The 21,152-nt window shown below is 42.2% G+C and overlaps 2 protein-coding genes across 2 annotated transcripts in view; one reads left to right on the forward strand and one right to left on the reverse strand.

The window, feature by feature from the left end:
- The window catches only part of LOC123979142 (protein unc-79 homolog), a 36,812-nt gene extending 33,707 nt beyond the window's left edge, over positions 1-3,105 (forward strand). Inside the window, exons 43-51 of the mRNA XM_046062905.1 lie at positions 558-662; positions 764-841; positions 963-1,052; positions 1,158-1,333; positions 1,466-1,649; positions 1,748-1,951; positions 2,164-2,241; positions 2,336-2,377; positions 2,496-3,105. Of these exons, the coding sequence (XP_045918861.1) occupies positions 558-662; positions 764-841; positions 963-1,052; positions 1,158-1,333; positions 1,466-1,649; positions 1,748-1,951; positions 2,164-2,241; positions 2,336-2,377; positions 2,496-2,684 (1,146 nt within the window). The 3' untranslated portion in view covers positions 2,685-3,105. The remainder of the gene's footprint in view (positions 1-557; positions 663-763; positions 842-962; positions 1,053-1,157; positions 1,334-1,465; positions 1,650-1,747; positions 1,952-2,163; positions 2,242-2,335; positions 2,378-2,495) is intronic.
- Positions 3,106-5,592: 2,487 nt separating this feature from the next.
- Positions 5,593-16,857, reverse strand: prima1 (proline rich membrane anchor 1). The gene is made up of 4 exons (XM_046061844.1): positions 16,576-16,857; positions 15,567-15,708; positions 13,046-13,175; positions 5,593-7,697 (listed from the first exon to the last, which is right to left on the reverse strand). The coding sequence occupies exons 1-4, from the start codon at positions 16,855-16,857 to the stop codon at positions 7,598-7,600; spliced, it is 654 nt and encodes a 217-aa protein (XP_045917800.1). The 3' UTR covers positions 5,593-7,597.
- Positions 16,858-21,152: the final 4,295 nt, after the last annotated feature.

Genomic DNA, 21,152 nt, shown 5'->3' on the forward strand with positions numbered 1-21,152 from the left:
TGATTTGCTATTTACCAAACGGACATTCTCCATTAACTTTTAATTATGAGTGTGCTGCGTACAGGTATGCGCATTAATGAGCCCCACATGGAGAAAAAGTCAGGAGCAGCTCTGCATTCTGTAAGTGCGGAGGAGCATGTGCCTGTGCCTACCATAAGCAAACATGACTGCATATAGAAAGAGAGAGGCAAAGTGGAAGCCAGAAGATGACAGTGTGGTTTGTAAACAGGCATCTGGGCTTTGTGTGGAAGGGATGAACAAAGAGAGCAGCCTATCCTCCGGGAGGGAGAAGGCAGCCTGACAGCCTCATCTGAGCTGCCTGGGACTCTGGGAGGAGAGATCTGGACTGGCCTAAATCTACTCCTCAGCTCCACTATTTTCTGTCTATTCTCTGTCTCCCTGCCTTGCTCCCCTCCCCTCTCGCTGCCTGTCCTTCCCCCTCTATTCAGACTACAGAGTTTATGCTCTCCTCGCAGCATGAGTAAGGGAGAGTGATAATAGAAAAAGGCAGTCTTGCTGCATCAGTACATTTACTCCACTCTCTATATCGCATCCAGGAGAGAGATAAGTTCTACATGTCCCGCATTGTGGTGTTAGAGCTTCTGCAGGCTCTCAAGTTCAAGTCTCCTCTGCCTGACACAAACTTGTTACTGCTGGTCCAGGTAAAAACACTGTATTTTTTGCACTTCAGTTTACAAGAAACAAATACATTACAGTGTTTCATTCTGAATACAATTCTAAAATTTGCTGTGGAATTTCTCAGTTTGTTTGTGCAGATATTGGTACACGGCTAGCAGAATCCACCATCATCCAAAAACATATGATCCTAACGCTGCCGGGGGTAAGACTTAAATGGATGTGTGTTTAGATCTTATTAGAATCAGCTTCATAAAACAGCAGGAAATAAAGATAGACCCTGCTGTGATTCCTCCTCAAGGATAAACTGTTTTTGTTCCCAACAGTGCACAACAGCAGCCATGGAATGCATGAGACAATACATAAGTGAACTCCTGGACTTTATTGCAGATATGCACACGCTAACCAAACTTAAAGTAAGTCTTGTTCTTTATGTGTGCTGCTCTATCATATGTGGAGTTTTTTTTTCATATTTTGCCCATTGTTCAGCCGTATCTTTTCCTCCCAAACCTGTTATTCAGAGCCATATGAAGGCTTGCTGTCAGCCACTGCATGAGGACACTTTCGGGGGGAACCTGAAAGTGGGCTTGGCACAAGTTGCCGCCATGGAGATCAGCAAAGGCAATCACCGTGATAACAAAGCTGTAGTCCGCTATCTTCCCTGGCTCTATCATCCACCATCCACCATGCAACAAGGGTAAGAATGACATAAGGATGGACAAGTTTGGTATTGATTCAATGACTTAAAGGGTCTGTTCACCTAAATTATAAAAAACAAATATTTAGCTGATTTGTAAAAATGCATTTCAATGGTTTTTCTTCTCTGCAGACCAAAAGAATTTATCGAATGTGTGTCCCACATTCGTCAGCTGTCCTGGCTACTTTTGGGCTCCCTGACACATTGTGCCCTGCACCAGGGCTCCACCTCCTGTATGCCCATCCCTCTAGATGCTGGCTCCCACATCGCAGATCATCTTATAGTCATCCTTATTGGTTTCCCAGAACAGTCAAAGGTTTGGCAGGAACAAATCCCCTCAAATGACCCCACCCAGGTTCTGTTAATAGGATTCATAACCACCTTTTCTGTTTTGGTCTTGATCTCTGTCCCCAGACGTCAGTACTGCACATGTGCTCTCTGTTCCATGCCTTCATGTTTGCCCAGCTGTGGACCATCTACTGCGAGCAGGCAGCCGCTGCGCCGTCCCTTCTGAACCAGAACCAGACAGAGTTTTCCTCCAGCGCCATCCTCACTGGTCTGGAGTTCTGGAGTCGAGTTACACCCAGCATCCTGCAGCTCATGGCTCACAATAAAGTGGTGAGTGCTCTGCCTTATCCTTTTTCCACTGGGGATCTGTTTAAGCTAGCTAAGCTAGGACTAGAGGCCTGCAAATGTGGTGTGATTGTTTATATGTGAAATATGAAGAGAGTTTAGTTTCAACTATTGGATTAATTCCTGTTTTATGTATAATGAGGCAACTTCGTTAGAGAAAATAACAGTTTTGATTTATACCGTATTTTTTCTCCTAGATGGTAGAGATGGTGTGTCTTCATGTCATTAGTTTGATGGAAGCCTTGCAGGAGTGCAACTCTACCATCTTTGTCAAGGTTTGCTATAACTAGTAGTTTTCTACATATATTGTGTGATCACCTTAACATGTAGCATAATAGTAATAGTTGTCCATCTTCATCTTTACTAAAGCTAATTCCTATGTGGCTACCCATGATTCAGTCAAACCTTAAGGTAAGGCTTTAAAAAAATGGTGCGCCATTATTGATACAGATTAATAATATCCAACTAACTATGGACTCTGTAGTGGATTTCACACTGAAACGTTTACTTCCCATTCTTGCTTCATCAGCATCTGTCTGCAGGGCTGCAATTGCGTCTCCAGGCCATTCAGAACCGAGTGAACCACCAGTGTCTGCAGGGGCCGACATCCGGAGCCCCTCCGTTTGCTCTCCGCAAATGGCTGCAGTGCACCCAGTTCAAGATGGCTCAGGTGGAGATCCAGTCGTCTGAGGCTGCCTCACAGTTCTACCCCATGTGACCTGCTCTGTGGTCACCTCGGGTCCAGTCTGGGTCGTTAGACCTGCATGCGTCCTCTTTGGCTGAAACCCTGACCAAAAAAATTACTTCTGTAAAATGATGGTGTGTGGGATTCATTTGGACTGAATCATTTTCAGCACCTTTAGTATAAAGCCTGTATATGTACAGTAAATCTATGCTATTTTAAAGTAATTAAAGCTTTGGCAGGCTTGTGTGTGAGAACTGTATCAGGGGCCTAAATCTGTTGAATTCAACAGATTTGAAGAATCATTTGAGAATTTCTATGGACCCGTGTAATAGTGAGGGTCTGAAAGCAAATGCTTGTTGAATCTTAGATATGGTCATCCTGTGACATTCATATTCTATCACTTTTTAAGTTGCTTGGTTGCAAGCTGGATAATAAAAGTATGAGTTTTTCTTAACGTTGAGATGTTTTGTTCTTTCATATGAATTGGCCACCCCTTGAAAATTCAAATGTGACATTTACTGCTCTTTGATGTCCCGACTGATGTGGAAAATGTCCAGTTTACCATATTGCAGCTGGCAGAGCTGATAAAATCAGCTCTGTTGTTTACTGCTCTGGATGAGAAACGAACCTCAGGTGTCTCCGGGAAAATCACATGACATGCATTACTCAGCTGCCGTCTGAGATCCTTGTCAGACTGTCAGTCACGTTGCCTCTCGCCATCAGAGCTCAGATCGATCAGAGGCCAATCTGAGTTGCAGCAGCAGCTTTGTAACTCGATAAGGTGGAGCCAGACACTGGAGGTAAACAAGACTATTTTGGTTGTACCCCGCTCCCCGCCCCAAAGTGGAAAGCCCCCCCTCTCCATCTCTCCTTTTCATTGGCAGCAACGAAACAGATTGGGCTGCGCATATACCAAGCAAACACAATTACCTTTGGCCTAATGTGGTTTGTTGTGATTAAGCATTGTTGTGAGGTCTAACTGCATTACCATGAAGCTCTTGTCTGAGTATAACAGATGACATGACAGCAGGGCTAGAGAGCCGAACAGCACATTAATCTTTGTTTTGATCTTCACTGCTGCAAGGATTTCATTAACAAGCTTTAAGGCAAATTAGATCTAATGATATGAATGTATTCTGCAAGATGAAATGTGTTTATTGGACCAAAATATGCCAAATTTGATTTGCATATATTTTTAAAAAATTAGCTTTTTAGTCACTGCATGTATAAGAGTACCCATGTTGAGAGGTGTGTACCAAATGAGTCACCAGTTTAATGATATCACACAATATGACTAATGAATGACACACACATGCACACACACTCCCGGGTGACCCCAAGCTAGCTGAATCAGGCTGCAGTGCCCCTTCTCATCAACCTCTAGACTTGGCTCATCAAAGAGCAACTCTCCTGCTGTGTGCCTGTGTGTGTATGAGTGTGTACTAAAGTGAGGCTCGAAGCAGGTGTGTATGTGCATGTGTCCCAGCATGTGCGTAGGTGTGTGTGTTTAATCAAGTCCCCCTTGCTCTGGGGTTGCATCTGTCAGCCACTGCCACTGTTGTGATCGTTTGAACTTGCAGCCCTTTTCGAAAGAACCTCTCTCATTAGCAGCAGCTTATGTAATCAGTGTCCCACAGGTATCCAGCACTTTCCCCGCCCCTGCCCGCCTGCCTGCTGCCTCCTGGAGGACCATATGGGAGCGCTGACCTGATGAGCAGACAGCTGGAGGTACTGAGGGTAATTAACACTGACCAAAGGCCTCTCAGGCAGAGAGGATGTTGAGTGGGTCCTCAAAGATTGTGAAGGTCAGCTACGAAAGGACTCATGTACACACACACACACACACACACACACACACACACACACACACACACACACACACTCATGCAGTAGGTGCATGCATTGGTGACATTCCTTGATTAAAAAGTAGGTTGATAGATGTAATTTCATGCAGGCTGCAGCAGGTCAAAATAACCAGTAGTTTTGTACAGAAACACAAACCCACATTTTTAAGAATCTGTGTATCAGCGTCCTTTTGCTCTGTGGAAATACCTTCTGAGAGCTTCGTAAAGCTTGTTGAGACAGTGACAATCCCTGGTCCCCCCGCCTAGTGCTGTCACATTGCTTTTATTACAGTGAAATCCACAGTACCCTGGCTGGACAATGCATGAATGTTTAAATTGCTCAGTGTCCATTGGCATTACCATCAAGTGGCACATCTAAAGCAGAGAAGGCAAAGTACTCTATGGTCCCTCATTCACATTGCAATTCATTGACATTCCTCTTCAGTGCACCTCTGCTTCAGCCTGTATCCTACAGGTTTGTCCTCCTTGTTTGTTTCACATCAGTAACCGCAGTTAATGTATAACGTGCAGATTAGAATATAAATGGGAGAATGTCTACATGATTTAATGTAAGAATGTAGTCTCTTCCACAGAGGTGTTTTGAGTCCTTTAAGATCCTAACTCTGAATCTTTTGAACGCTTCCAGGATTTTCTTCCTTCCACGTTATTATTTATCGAGCCCAGATCTAGCACAATATGTAACCTATAAGTTTTCTTGATTGCATCATTAAGCCCCATGGAGTGGAATACGCTTGATAATCGCAGTTCATTAAAGATGCACTGTGTGAGACAGACTGAGAGCATGTCCTCCACTGCGGGGGGCCCAGGAGACACGGCCAGCACAGCTCTGCCTTAGACATGAACAGCACAAAAAAGCTCAGTACAGACAAGATGGGCACAGGCTAAATATAACATTCTCACTTTTATCACTTTTGCCACACATGGGACAATTTGTCTACCAAAGCATAAAAACATGTTTCTGCACATATATCTCTTAAAACAAAATAGACTGTAGCTCCGTTGTTATGTACAGTTTTATTTACAACTGAAAAACTCAGCAATGAAATCAACTTATGCACATCTTTCTATCTGTTTGGTATAATGCATAAATTGCGTATGTACTATTGATTGCCATATATACATTAATGGCTTGCTCCATCAACATGACAACATTGACATAATTCTAAATGGTAGCACATTTTTTAAGTTTTACTATGTATAAACATATGTTCTGTTACAATATACATTAATTAACAGTCCAGAAGGCAGATATTTAAATATCAATATTTACATTCATGCATCCATCATTTCTCTCATATAGGTACATGGTGGGATATAGTGTTAGCTAATAACGTCTGCATGTTCAGATGCAAGCATGTGTTTTTCCAAATTTCCACAGCCAATATCTATACTTAACTGACAGCCAGAGTACAGCCCACACTCACTACACTCAGTACACTCATCAGCATGCACACTCACAGACAGACTAGCACACTCACGCACGCACACACATGCATGCACGCACGCACAGACACACGCAGATTTAATGTTCAAAAAAGAAGAAGAAAAAGCAGAGCAGCGTTAAGTGATGCTCCAGTTCAGCTCAGTTGTGTTTTTCCAGCGGGGATGTGGAGGATGCCTGTGACAGCATTGAGTCACACACATCCCTGCTGAGGCCATCCTCTGTGCAACCTGATCTCTGGCTATTGGCTAAGTCTCCTGTCTCTCACCAGTCACAAGGTCAGCCCTGGGCTCATGTCCCCTGTTTCTATAGCGATGGGCTAAGCCCTTCTTGACAGATAGAAAAACGAAGATTGTCAAATCCAAACAATACACGGCTGAAGGCATCTAGCTGACCCCAAGACTCTGAAACATTTAACCAAATAACATGTGGTAGCAGATGTAACTTTTTTTGGGTATTGCGTTGAGTTAACAAATCCAAAATGTGGGCTGGCATATGATGCAGCACAGAAATAATGTTTTGAAAACACACATTCACGTAGCACATCATAAAGACCCCCTGACTTTTTAGCTGAAGTCTCCGGGAAACAGAGAAGAGCATTTCAAACACCCAGAGACAAAAACAACTGATACCAAAACTCTTTGCAGAGCAAGCGTGTTTTCTGCATCAGTGTCTCAACAAACTGACAGCAGGCTTAAAGCATTGGAGCATCACAAATGAATTATATGGTTTATAAATTATTCACTTAAAAAAACAGAGCCATCAAGAAATAAAATGAATTCATCAAGATGTTCAAGATTTGTAAAGATGTGAGTAACTTACAAGACAGTTTTTTTCTTTTTAAGTAGAAAAATAAATTCAAAGGTAAGTAAATAAATAGAGGAAATAAATCGATGAATGACTGAAGTATAATACATTGAGCCTCTGTCTTCATTGGCATTTTTGGCATGGTAAAATAACCAGAACGTCCCATGTTGATGTCGTTGCTCCTCTCTTTTTAAAATATGGATTTCTTTAAATTGCATAGTCAGATGAATCCACATCTCAGAGCCAGGACCGACAGTAACATAATGCCTCTCACAAAGCATCTGTCTCAAAAATGGAGAACAAAAGATGGAATGTGTGTGGATTGGAATATAAAAATGTTGCATTCTCTGTAAAAACTGCATGCACGTTATTTATTGTGTGTGATGGGCTGTCTTGTCTGGCCGCCCATGGGACTGCAGGGCTGCTGTATTGTCTGTTGTTCCATTGCAGATGTCAACAGTGTGTGAGGTCTGGATCTGCGGCAGACTGGCAGACAGTCCCTCTCCAGCCAGCAGCCAACCAGCCTGTCAGCAACACTTGCTGTTACTAAGAGCATAATGTTCAGCCTGCTGTGCCACTTTCGACACCATGGGGGTTTGTGGATTTTTCTCTCTGTTCTTTCTGCCTTGATTTTTTTTCCTTCCATCTTTTACAGTTTTTCTTGAACTGAATGGTGTCTTCAGTCCGGGCAACATGCCAAGCAAAGAGGGAAGGTTTATTTAAACGTCATGTAAAAACCCTGTTGCATTCTGGGTGAGAAGGGATTGTTGTATTTGGGGTAAGGTGAGAGACAGTAATGGTGATGTCACTTCCTTCATCTACAGAGAGTCAGTCTATACCACAGTGTTGTTCGTACCCATAGCCTTCTTGTTACGGATACTCATGGCATATTCCCCGCGACTTGTCCCGTTCTCTTCTTTTCGTAGTGGTTTCCTGCGAATAAACATTTTCATAGAGTGAAATTCAAATTCCTTGACAAGAGAGTTTTGACATTAGCTAAAGGCCCTGTCATTAAACAGAGTTTCTAGACTGTTAACCTTTAGGCTGATTTGATTTCACAGGCTGCTCTGGGTGGATACGCTGGTCTCAGCGATCCTTTCTAATAAGCCCAATGTTCAAAGGTCACTTTTGCAAAGAGAGAGGAGGGAAATATACATTACAAAATAGGAGATAAGGCGATTACCTTTGCTGACTGGCAGATGCAATCTTCCCTCTAAGTAATGAGTATGTACGTGGCTGTCAAAACAACTTGGGAATAACATCGATACATAACCTCCTGTGAAATTCCCTGTCACCTGTGGTTGCGCTGTAATACTGCCATCCTTTCTATGAGTCTGGTCTGGTGCAAAATAAAGGTACAACACATGATCCCCTTGCTGCTACTGGCCTGTGAAGAGCAATATCATTCAATAAAGCCCCTTTCATGCACTCTGCGGTGCCTTTGTGGTTATTATATTTGTCCAGTGTACTGTGGCTTCTGCACCGACCCCCTCAGCTGCTCTCCCCTGCTCTGGCTTATGTAACTCAGAGACAGATCTGAATACAGTTAGTACAGTCATTGTCCCACTCAACACTGTACAGTGCCTTCATTGCCACAGAGGACCCTTGAGCGACATCTTAGCTCAGTGTCTCTTCTCCTCTCCTCTGAAAGCCATGGCTGACCAGTCCAACTTTGACAAACAGTCATTCCCAGTCCAGTCCAGAAAAAATCTTTTTCCCTTATCGGGCATCGTGCAGAGAGAGACTCCTTACAGTGTGAAATGAGCTCATACATGACATAATGCAATCCAGCCATCCTATGTTTGGTTTTTGTTGAGACTGTATCAGAAAGGTGAAGATAATAAATGTAATTATCTTTTTAAAGAAACTATGTATCTTTTTAAAAAAAAAAAAGAAATTACACAATATTTCTCTTACAATTGAAAAATTTAATTCATAAAAATTAAAACGCACTGTTGCTCAATTTAATACACTGCTCCAGCCTTTTCTGGTCTGGTATGACCAGTAGCAACTGTAAGCTAACTTTGCATAGGTGTTACTGTGCAACTGAAATGATTAAATTAGTGAACTGACTTTGAGACTCTTTTCTACTTGTGATTCTGTACACTACATTTCTGCTATGCTAGCTCTGACAAGATCTTTGTACAAAAAATGCATCATGCATTCACACATTGTGAGCTTCAAAACTGTAGCTTTTATTATATGCATAACACATTGGATTGCATTATAAGTCAAACCCCCATGTGTATTTAAATAGACATTTGCTGAATCATAATCAATCTGACACTGTAAAACAGACACAAACAGCTGATGTGAAGTCTTTAAATTTCTGTTATGCTAAATGTACAAGTCCATCACATATGTTTATTATTTATTGTGACATTTCTCTAGAATATAACATGACTAATATGAGTATTTCTTGGTGGTGATCAGTCTAGAAAATGTTCAGTTAGGATGTGTACTTTACTTGCACATCCTCATTTCCCCCTTGATGTCAACTCATTTTGTCTTTTTTTGTTGCTAGCATACATTTAAGCCAATCTAATTTCACTACACATGTTAAAAAACCATCTTGGCGCTGTCAGGTTTTCAGTTCCTGTCTTGGCTGTTTTTCAGCTGTCATTTCAGCGCTGTGAACCACCTCCACCCCTGTGTTCATCAGAGCTATTCAGAAATCCTGCTCAGCTTAACTCCATCCAGTTTTATAACTGAAGATACACGTGTCATATGTCACCAAAGTTACTCTCAGGATCTTTCAAGGGTCTTTAAAGGGTTTTAACTCGATCACAAAAACAATCACAATGTGGTCTAAAAGATAAACACTCAGTATGCATCCTTTGTAATTTTAGCTATGCTACTGACATGGCTCTAGGGATAGTAATTTCACTCTTGTCAGTCCACCACTCTGGTCCAGACTTGAATTTTGTTTTTGACATTCATGGTCCCAACAGGATGAATCCTAATGACTTTTGTGATCCACCTTTCCTCTAGTGCCATCATTAGTTTGAAATGTGTTGTTTTTGGCGTATCTCAGCAACAATTTGGAAGGATTGCCATGGAATTTGGTACAGGCATTCATGTTCCCTCCAGGATGAACTGTAATAACTTTGGTGATTCCTTAACTTTTCTTTCAGCACCATCATCAGGTCAACATATCAGTTTGTCTAATATTTTGGTTTATGACCAAATACCTCCAAAGCTAATGACACCCCCATCAGCCTCAGCTGTGGCTACTTTGTATCTAGTGCTGATTAGCAAAAGTTTGCATGCGAACATGCTAAACTGAGTTGGTGATAATGGTAAACATTATATCTGCTTAGCATTAGAGTTAGCATTACAGCAAGCAAATTAGCATGTATCCGCATTTAGCTCAAAGCACTGCTATCTCACAGAGCTGCGGTTCTAGACTTTGAGTCTTGTAATAAAGTGCTCATTAAAAAAGTCATATAAATAATACTAAATATCCTTCCTCCTATCCCTCCTATCCTAAACTTTTAATTGAAACTTTGAACATCATTACTGCATATAATCTATGGTGGTTGGGGTCATTGTAGGTTAGGCAATGACTAAGACTTCCTATGGGACACTGTCAGCTGGCAGAGGTCATATGGCTTAGGACACAAGGGATACATGCTGGCCATGTAGGACAGATGATGCTTGCTGTGTCCCTGTGGGACCCAGGGAAAGCCTCAAAAAGGAAACTGTCCAGCCCCAGGGTGGAAACACATTCTGCTGCGGGGGAGATGATTGGCTGATACAGCTACAGCTAGGAGAGTTGGGATATACCAAAAGTTTCCTCAAAGGGACAGATGGCATTGTTTACAGCCAGTCTGGGAATTCTTCGACTTGGAACAGAAAATCAATGAGGTCAATATTCATTTAACGTTATGCTATGTTCTTGCAGCTCACTAATGATTTTCATTTTGAATAGTTTTGACAGGTCAGTATTTGTGTTGGAAAATGTGGTTGGACACTGGTGATCTATAGCCTGCTGGAAGGTGCCTCGAATCCTGTCTATTTCTTCCAGGATCTAATCACTGCTCAGACTGACCATGTCGCTTTGGGCCACCACACAGGGCAGAGCATTGGGGCCTCAAACCGACCCCTACCCAGGCCTTCAATAATAGATGCCATGCTGTTGACACATGGCAGGTGGCAACACAACACTTCACAGGTTAGATGAATATTTCATATCAAAGCTGTGCAATCACAGCACACTTTCCTATTTGAAGTTCGGGGAATGGATCATGGCAAAATTGGGACATGTGTTGAGCTGTTTACAAATACTCCAGCCATCTGGAAATTAGAGTAACATGTTACGGTTCAAAGAAAAAGCATTAAAAAACTGTAAACACTGTAAAAATCTGTCACCAGTTTTGATGGTGCTGATTTAGTACTTACATACAATATTGGGTTTTGAACCATTTTGCCTGGCAAGTATTTCCCTTTTATTGTATCTCTGGTTAAGTATTTAGGAGATGCTGCATTGCCCTTCGCCAGAACCAGCAGTGATGCATTATCTGTCTTTGGACAAGCCTCCCGGAGCGGTAAAAGATTGGGAAAAGCATCTAGCTTCATTAGTTAGTTGTTTTGTATTGTGTTTGTTTTGGCTTCTTAGATGGCTGACAGCCTGGACTGCAGCATCATGTCTTTTGCTTTGGATGGCACAGCAACACTGAAACACAGCATGTGTCTGAATCCTCTTTTCTATGCTTGCACACACCAGCCTCCCCGGTGCTGTGGACTTTGAATAGAATTGTATGGACGTGTTTTTTCTTTCCAGCCCCTTTGCTTCTGACAGATAACTGGCAGACAAAGATTATAAAAAATAACAAAAGGCCTGGAGGACTGGGACCCGCAGAGCTAGCTCCTCTGCTGTCTGTGGTGCTAAGGCCTTGGCCCCTGGCCAGCTGATTTTCATTGGGAAAGCCCGGAGCACTGAGGGGCTGGAAGGGCTATATATAACTGGTTGTGTTTTTCTCACTGACAAACCCTCTCTCACATTCTTATTGACTAAGATGCTCAATTACTGCCTTTGCTTGCTTTGGTAGGCAAAATTTCTTCTGTCCTTTTCGCTGTGTTGTTTCCTCTCGCTGCCTCTCAGGAATGATGGCTGATTAGAGCATCCATGACAAATGTTAAAGGAATCGCATTTTCCCCCGGACTGCTCTCCTATTGGCTGGAGAATAATGAATGTCTAATGAGGCCAGTCTGGCTGGACCTGTGTATTTTCGCCTTCTCATTCAGAGTGGAGGGCAGCTCGGCGTGGCACAAAGTCTGCAGTCTAGAACCCACAGAGCTTCAGGACACGACCCGCTTGCATGTATAAAAGATGTGGCCTGCGACTGAATGACTGCGCAAATTAATTCATAAATAATGACTTGGGTTTGGGGCTAGAGCCCATATTGCAACAACACTTTCCTACCACTGCTGCATTAAAAAAGGTGCCCCTTGGCTACACACGGGGCTGAAGAATTGCCATAATGAATTCCTGAGCCAACCACCCATTACTTCCGCAGCCTGACTTTGCCTATTTGTTGTTTAAAGGAAGGAAAAACAGAGTTCTGCTGAGGAAAGCGTTATGTTTCTGCCATATTTTATAATGTTAAATATGCCAAGACGATGTATCTATGTATGAAAAGATGTTGTGCTCATGGATGGGTGCACACAAGAATCTTCCACATGCCTCTCAGTGCATGTGCGCTGCTTTGCATGATGTGGACGTGTGTTTGTTAAATGTCTGCAAACATTAACGTGGATGTCAGAGTGCATATGTGACACCATGCTGCCTGAACGTCCCACAAAGAATTGGGTCTGGGTTGTGCTGCAGGCTAAAACCTCACACAGCCCTTTTCTCTAATAAGCCAAATGGGGTAAACAATTCCGCTGCAACAGCAGCGTCTTGGGATTCCTCTTGCTTTCACTCCTTGTGAATCCAGCTGAAGCTGAAGAAACTTCATGCACCTTAAAACATACATTTAGAATATAGGATATTTCTTTGTGACTCAGTGTAGTGGATCTTCCTGTGACATTTACAACCCATTCCACTAACCTCCGACCTTAGTGTGACCCAGGAGGGCAATGACAGGGTCAACGTAGCCTTCTGCGTCACTCACACACGAAGGCAGGAGAGATCATTCAGCCTTCCATGGGTCAAATTACACATGACATGTTAAGTAGCCCGGCGGTGACGGTTCCTATTTCATTTGTCATCACACAAATATTTCAGAGATTCATGACCGTGAGACCAGAAGAAGAAAAAAAGTAAAGTGGCATCCCACCTCTTGATGGCCTTGTAGCAGATGATGATGGCCGAGAGAAGGAAGACAACTGAGGCACAGCCCACCGTTCCAAGCACTACAATGTCCATCTCCATCCACCAGGGCCTCAACGGCACTATGGGATCTTCCACTTAGACAAAAAGAGGGGCAAGAGGAGAGAGATGTGGAAGCAGAAGAAAAGAATGAATAAAATCTGTTCAAAATAAAAAAAAAACATAACTATGATTACACGGCTCATCACTTTAGACAAAACCCTGACTCGAGTCTTGTTATTAGAGTCTTAGTGATTGTATTATACAACATAATAACAGGGCAGCATGGAGGTGATTGTCTTCCCTGCTCTCTGAGTTGGGAAGACGCTGTGTCCTCGCCTGTTCTGTAGGTCTTCGGTTCAACGTTCAAAGATATCCAACCCGACACCATGAATCATTTAAGGTCCCGTCAGCCTTCCCCACACCAGCACTCTTGTCCACACCAATTACTGTTGCAGGAACCTGCTGCTCTTTCCACATTAGATCCGTGCAGTAAGACCACTCACCAGGAATGTTGAATAACATTATGTGCATCAGCAACTTCGTGTCTGTAATGCAGAACTTTCCCCTTCTCTTTCTGCAGCATTTGATGCCCTCCGACCATCTATAAATCAGTTTAGTCATGTGCATATCTATCTATACGAGTGTTGGCTTGTTCCAGTTTTATGCTCCTGAGAAAAAACGCTGCACTGAATGCACAATAACAAACTCCTAGCTCCTGCATTTACAGTCATTGCGTTATGAATGAGAGGAAGGGTTTACACCATAGCAACAAATACTCCTTAGTAATGCTGTGGACTATTTTCCAACACAGCACATTTCTAGCAAATAACAAGGCACGGCTCTCCCCGGTACAGCACACCACGTCATAAGTCACTATGAATTTAAAAGCTCCTCTCAGCCAAACTTCCATTTTAATCCTGCATTTTGTCAACGGCTGTAGGATTTAATTCAGTCAGAAGTAAGGATCTACTTCATTGTGATAAAGCACAGTCCTTTGAAGGACTTCCAAACCGTTTTTAGCACACACAGACTTACTTAACATTGCCAATTTCTTCTCAGTTTTTTTTTTACTTTTAGAAGAAAGATAAGTTCTCAGTCATTGTCCCAGTTTTTCACGTTGGCTATGCATATTCCTTGCATTTTTAACAACTACAGTTTAAAGCAAAAAAATTCAGCTCTAATCATTCTACAAATTAGGCTACTGAAGGAATATCAAGATAATTATGTGCCTGTATAGATTAAATTGAGAACTGAGGAAAAAAACTCCCTATAAGTGAATAATTCATGGTGTCTCCTCCCTCTGCAAATACTTTGTAAAGCTGAAAAAGGAACAAAAATTGGCCTGCTTATCATTTTTATCATGACATACTGCTGTTTATCGAACACTGTACATGCAGCATTCAGATTTCATCATGCGTTGGCTGTAATTGAGTTCTGAAAACCCCACCTTAGCTTACAGTCAGATGGTCCTGGCAGCATTTATGTGACCAACATTCACAGAAGGGTCAACTCTCAGGGTTAAATCTCAATTCATAGATAGCTCGTACGGTGAGGGAAAAAGAGGTGCATCTAAATTGACCAGACAGAGGAAAAATCACTGGAACTGATTGATTAAAACATTTACACTCCTGTCTGTTGAGACTTTAATGATTAAGTACTCCTCCCTACTCATAATATTAAGGGATCAGGGTGAGTAATTCTAAAGAGTCACAGTAATAGCTCAGAATGACTGCATCATCAGCAGCGCCTGTCCCATATTTCAGGGCACTGTTCATTAAGGTGCTTGAGACTACATACAAATCATATCAACCTTCAGCGAGTAGGCTGGTGAAATATGTTCGCCTATCTGTCAAAGGATTTACCATCTCGGAGTGGGTCAAAAGAGAGAGTGTCAGAGAGAAAACTGCCCGCAACAGGCAGTGGATCCACATAGGGATATGCTCTTGTTGTATAAAAGCACTAACACACACACACACACACACACACACACCCTTATTGCCGCCAGCTCAACTTCAAAACGCAGCTGGAACTCCTGGGCTGCTTCTTCATCCCCTTATATCTATTAAATTACAGTTAATTTAATTAACTCATCTGTGTTTTAATCAGGGGTCCTCCGGGGGAAACCCTACTACTGAACCAATGAGCTTGGCAGCCCAGCAGGCATGGATTTCACAGGCAGCTGGGTACTCCCCAAGGTCAGACCCGACATAAATTAGTACTGTGTTCAGCTGTCAACATCCTGCTGGCTCTATCACATGCACAGATGTCCCTACGCAAAACTGCACCCATGCACGGGCAGTCTCACAGTAATCTCAGGGGGTTGATGACACATTTTTCTTTTGAGCATAAAAGGAAATGCTTCACTTCAAAACTGTTTCTTCAGACTAGCCGGTTGCTTGACACTTGAGATCCAACTGTGGGGCAAGAGCACACTGACAGTGAGACAGACAGGTGTGAAACCTGGGAGTGTGAGCTGGGAGCCTTACCTACGGGGCCCAGTAGCCGAGGGGGAGGCGGCGGAGGTGGTGGAGGAGGCAGGGGAGGGTATCTTCTACAGTGGCATGCCAGCTGGCACTGTTCGCTAACTTTCTCCGCCACACTCTGTGAGCATGACCTCTGGAGTTCTCCCTTATGGTGAGGGAGAGAGAAAGAGAGAGGCAATGAAATGATTGAGGCACCGTCCTTCAGCGCATTACTCAGAAGTACCATCAGCACAATGCTGTGCAGCACAAATGGAGATGCTTGAGCACTCAGAAGCCTCTTAGTTAGCAGCACTATGGATATCCTCTCAGCAGTCTTTTCATATCGCAGCTCCAGTGTTGTTGTCACCGGGGCTGCTGTGTATGTAGTACATGCAGAATAGTATCACGTCTATGGCTGCAGCGCGCTCCCTGTAAGAAACCACCCACCAACAGAGTGGGCAGCAGGCTGCCCCGAGGAGTGTGCGTGGGTGGACTTGGAAACTCAAGCAGATCACATTACACATGAACCCTGGCAACACTGTGTGCGTGTGAACAACAGCTCAACACTATCTGTAGGCAGCAGCACAGGGCAGAGGTTAGAATACTCATCAGTAACATATGCCTGCTGCAGGGATCCTGGTGGGATAACTGAATATTGTTATCATAAAAACACAGTTGGCTACTCCATGTTCCCACTACAAGAGAGCTGAGTGTCTACATGTGTGTGTGTGAGTGAGTGCATAGTTATATCTCTCTTGCCTTACTGGAAACTCTACACATGCATGCCTGTCAGTATTTCCTTAACACAGGTGTGCCCCGGACTGATCATCATCTGATGTAAACACACATGCAATGTATTGTATTTTAATAGCAGCATGATAAGCTAAGTACATAAGTTAGTCCACTTGAAAAAGATAATCAGTTCCACAGCTCCTATGCACAGTCCATCAGTAAATCAAACTCCAGTTACATTTCGTGTAACCTCTCCTCATGCGTAAAATTGACAAGTGGCGCGCCCGAACATGGTCCTTACCTGGCATGAGAGTAAAAACAGTGAGAGAAGGCAATGACCGAAGAAAAAAGGCCAAAAACTTAAAGTATATGGCATTAGATCTTGGACCAGCATTCCTCTTGCGCTGTTCTCGAAGATACTAAGCAGCGTTTCCAACAAATGAATGCAGTATACATAGGGTTGAACAGTTTGGGAAATAACCATCCACCCTGTCCAGTTCAGCGGCGATATCTGTGACAAGCGTCTCCAGAAATAGTTTATGCCACAATCATTTTCCTCTTGAAATCCCGTTGTCGATAGCATAGGACAGGCGAGCCGTTGGAATGAGTAGCAAGTCTCGATAATTCACATCTCGAAAGTAGTTTTTTTTCTTATTGGCACTCAGATAGCGACCTGAATCACGCCGCTACTCCGTGCAATGTGAGGGCGGTAGATGGCCCGTACCTTACATCCCTCCTCGGCTGCAAGCATGAGTGCAAATGGGCCACTCAAGCCATCGAAGTTGGAAGAGAAAAAAAACACGAACAGAGAGAGATCCTCAGGAATATCGTGCGGCAGGATTCCTCACAATAGGATTACACATGCCCTCAACTTATCTAGGCTGAACACTGTATGGGCGAGTCCGGAGGGCAGAGCCGAGGGTTAAACTGATGTATCCCCCTCTGTGCCAAAATACAGCGGACCGTTTTATACTGGAGCATCACCACCGCGCACTTGATACAGCGCTCACATCAGCTCATACTGACAGCGTGTGCTCAAATAAATTCACCCTCCGCTTCTCAAAAAGTCCCCTCCACCCCCTCCCTAGCCCCAAAACCACAAGGGGGGCAGGTTATGAAGGCGTCGGTTATGTCAGCTGGGATTTGTTTGTTTTTTTGTTTGCTTGCTTTATGTTGATGTTTGATTTTTTTTATAGTGGCCCAGGCATAAAGTATAATCCCACAGTGCGTGGAGGCGAGTCCGTAAGGATGACGCGCACTAGACCGAATTAAAGTCATGTGGAGAGAGACAGAGAGCAAGAGAGAGAGAGAGTGTGCAAGAAGCCTATCGACTGAAAACACCGCCGTACACATGTTTGATGTGCTGTGTGCCTGCAAAAACACTCTGTGGTCCAATGTCCCAAAGCAAAGCTCAACAGCAAAGACATTTATAAGATATTTATTAGATGTTTGTTTTTAAACCCAAGTCTCAGTTGATTTCTTGCCACAATACATTTGACTCCATATTGATGTAGTTTTTAAGAGGTGATGCTGTAGGCCAGAGCACAAAGAATCTGACTGCAATGGGTAGTTTTTAAGAGCAAAGTTGCATAATATCGTTGGTCTCCACTAGGCACAGTTATGAAATTATCCCACAGCCCACAGCCATGTACATGGTACTAGAGAGCCAACGTGACATTCACAGTTTATTGGAATTTACTAAGACAGTTAACTGACAGTAGGAATAAAACCTTGGTGCTTGTCTTAGTGTGGCAATAGAAGACGTTTGTTTGGACCCCTATTCTGCTTTTTCTTGAAATAATTCTTTGACACCACCACATTATTTTACATCACCACGTTTCTTAAAGCCCCTGCACTAACTACTCCTAGTAGTAAAAGTGCAATGGGTTACCTTATTGATCACAATTCTAGAGCTGAAGCAATTAGTACTATTAGAGTACTATTTTTTTTAATTTGTTGACTGTCATTCTGAAAGAAAAAACTACAAACTACACCAAGTTACAGCTTCTTAAAGTTGATAACTGCTGTTTTAATAATTGTAAGTTGAATATCTTTGGGTTTTTAGAACGTTAATTTGACAAACCAAGACATTTGAAGACATTAGAAAATGGTGAAGGGCATTTTCACTATTTTTATAGAATTCAATCAATTATGATAATAGTCACTAGTTGCAGCCCTACACAAATAAAATACTTTCCCCGTCTGTCTCCTCTAGAGGGATCTTTGTTGTGGAGCCCAAACACCATCCCTTAAACTGAAGATCCATTGTCTTGCTTAAAGTCACTACTTGAAGCTGAGGTGTTGGGTTGGCAGGACAATGTCTCTCCCCAGCCTGATCATTTTCATTGCTCTTTCATGTTTCATAAATCCACAATCATTTGTCATGCACAAAGGACTTAAGTTTTAAAGTATTTTTTGTGGTTTAAATAACAGAAGTGACAGCCAGTTGTGTCACAGCCTGCTTATTTCAACTAACGCAAACAGCATCTAAGCCAACTATCTGAACAACTTTGGATTAAGATCAATGGATTCAGCATCTTGCCCTACAGCCTTTTGCTGCGGCCAAGCGTTTATCACATCTCTTGCCTATCAAAAAGCTCTTCACCGACAGTAATGGGGTGAGCTCATGCACAAGAGCTGTGGCTGACTTTTAGAGTAGAAAATCCACAGCTGCTGTTAAATTGCATGTGCACATACAACACAGAGATTTTGCAGAGTTTACAACAAGTATACAACAGACCTAGATTTAGCATACACTGTGCCCAGCAGTTCAGCTCGTCCATCCTCCCCTACACTCTGTCCCAGTATCGATTATCTGACAAGAGAAAAGCACTACATCCTCCTGGTTCCTTCCTGCTGCCTCAACTCATCCCAACAAGGAGCAATCTGCCCAACATACATCACAACCCCTTTTAGACTCAGATAAGAAAACCTCTTAATAAGATTACTGTGGTCTTTTAGTGTTATTATTCTTGCCAAGGTACTTAATCAGCATCTGTGCAAACAAACAAAGCCCACAAATATTGTTTGCACTAAACAAAAATAGATTTAAAAACCCTCTGTCATTTAAAATATATTTATGTTCAGAGATTATTAATTCAACTGTATTTGTTTTTACTATCTGTGCATTTCTTCTTTATGCTACAAACTACAGCTTGGCTGGATCCCAGTAGAGGTAGATTGCCATCTAGTGGGAAACTCTGGCAACACATGAAATTAAGGCTCTCCATATAAACATATTAACAGTTCAAGTGCAAATAGTTAAATTAAGCAGTTTTTCCTGTTATTACTACCTACATAACAAAACAACTAAAACACCAAATAAAAAAGGCATTATTTTAAAAGAAACATTTATTTCAAAAGAATGAGAGGAAAGTGAAGTTTTGCCTGAAGTTGGATTTGTTTTGCACTACTATTTTACAGTTATTTTAATTATTGTAAACTCTTCTGTCCTTATTTTGTATCTGTATATAACATCAACAAAACATGGGAAACAAATTGGCAATACAATGAACGTCTTTTTTTGGGGTCCATATTGTCCATTTACCCAGATCCAGATATAGAATCCTTGTTGTGTGCAATGAAGGTGATCCATCGCTCCCTTTTTCATCAGGGATAATGATATTTTTCCCATCACATATATGAGCTATGTCCACAGCATAATGTTCAACACTGGGAGGATCAATTTTTATGGCAGTTTTTGCATGCTTTCTTGCAGCAGACCAGTAGAATTTCACAGAGATGAGGGTCGCTTCTCAGCATGACTGCTTATATTATCAATCCAACACTTCTCTTACCGTCCTTAGAAATCTAAAATAAAGATACATAAATACATATATAAATATATATTCCGCCAAATACGATAATGTGTTCGTGTGAACAGAAGATGTGAAAATGATTAGCATTCATCTCCAACACTGCTGTTGAGTATAGAGTTGTTTTTTCTTATTTTGACTTATGATGAAGAAACAAATGAAATTCTTGCAACCAAAGTCTTTCCATTTCCTGGAATTTGCACAAGGGTGTTGTGTCACGAACATTTACATCTACATTAAGATTTCATTCCCACTTTTACTTATAGAGAGCTATTATCTTTATGGATCTGTAAACCCTGCTCTGTGTATAGCTTTTCTTTTTTTACTTACATTATTATTTCTTGCTTTCTTTTCTCTGTTCTTATCTTTTTGTATCTTTATCTGGTCTGATGTAACACTTTATTCTTCCCTGAACATCAATAGAGTGTTTATTGTATATTACTTATTTTAGCTAACAAAGTGCTAACCAATGGAAAGTTCCATAATGGATTTATCTTGGGTAGCTTCTGCCAAGAAGGCAGTACGCACAGGATCGGAATTTAATTGTATTAGAGCTCCACGGGGGTTCTGCTAAATAGCTATAGATGGATATACATTTCTGTTACAGAATGCAAACATGGTGAGGAATGGTGGTTCATTTGTTTGTAACATCACTGTGCATCATTGAAGACCCCAAACACTTCCTGGCTGCAACCTTTCCTGAGTGCAGTTTGCATGTTCACCAAAGATATGCAAGTTAGGTGCATATCTTCGGTGCACACATGCAGCAGTTAAAGTAACACCTTAACTTGTATGTTGGTATGTCTGGCCGGTTCCCATTACCCTCTTAAACTGGACAGGTAAACATAGAAATTAGTAGAATTTTCAGAAGTTCTATAAATCAGCTCAACCCTCCAAATATCCTGAAAGGATCAACAAACATGCCATCCACCTGTCTTGGCACAAGGACAGAGACACTTTGTGGGATTTATGGATGCCACTATGCTTCCTCTCTCTCTTTCTCTCTCACTTCAAAAGCACATGAGTGGGGTGACAGGCCACAGGGGAGGGGGGCTCCATTGTT

This window comes from Micropterus dolomieu, linkage group LG11, assembly GCF_021292245.1.
Source record: "Micropterus dolomieu isolate WLL.071019.BEF.003 ecotype Adirondacks linkage group LG11, ASM2129224v1, whole genome shotgun sequence".
Lineage (NCBI taxonomy): Eukaryota > Metazoa > Chordata > Actinopteri > Centrarchiformes > Centrarchidae > Micropterus > Micropterus dolomieu.

Bases quoted from the DNA above. Each gene is read 5' to 3' on its own strand.
- prima1 (XM_046061844.1), bottom strand. From the start codon at position 16,857: ATGCTATCGACAACGGGATTTCAAGAGGAAAATGATTGTGGCATAAAC. The intron at 15,709-16,575 runs GTAAGGACCATG...CCTCACCATAAG, and splicing joins TGTTTTTACTCTCATGCCAG to GGAGAACTCCAGAGGTCATG. The intron at 13,176-15,566 runs GTAAGGCTCCCA...TTTTTGTCTAAG, and splicing joins TCGGCTACTGGGCCCCGTAG to TGGAAGATCCCATAGTGCCG.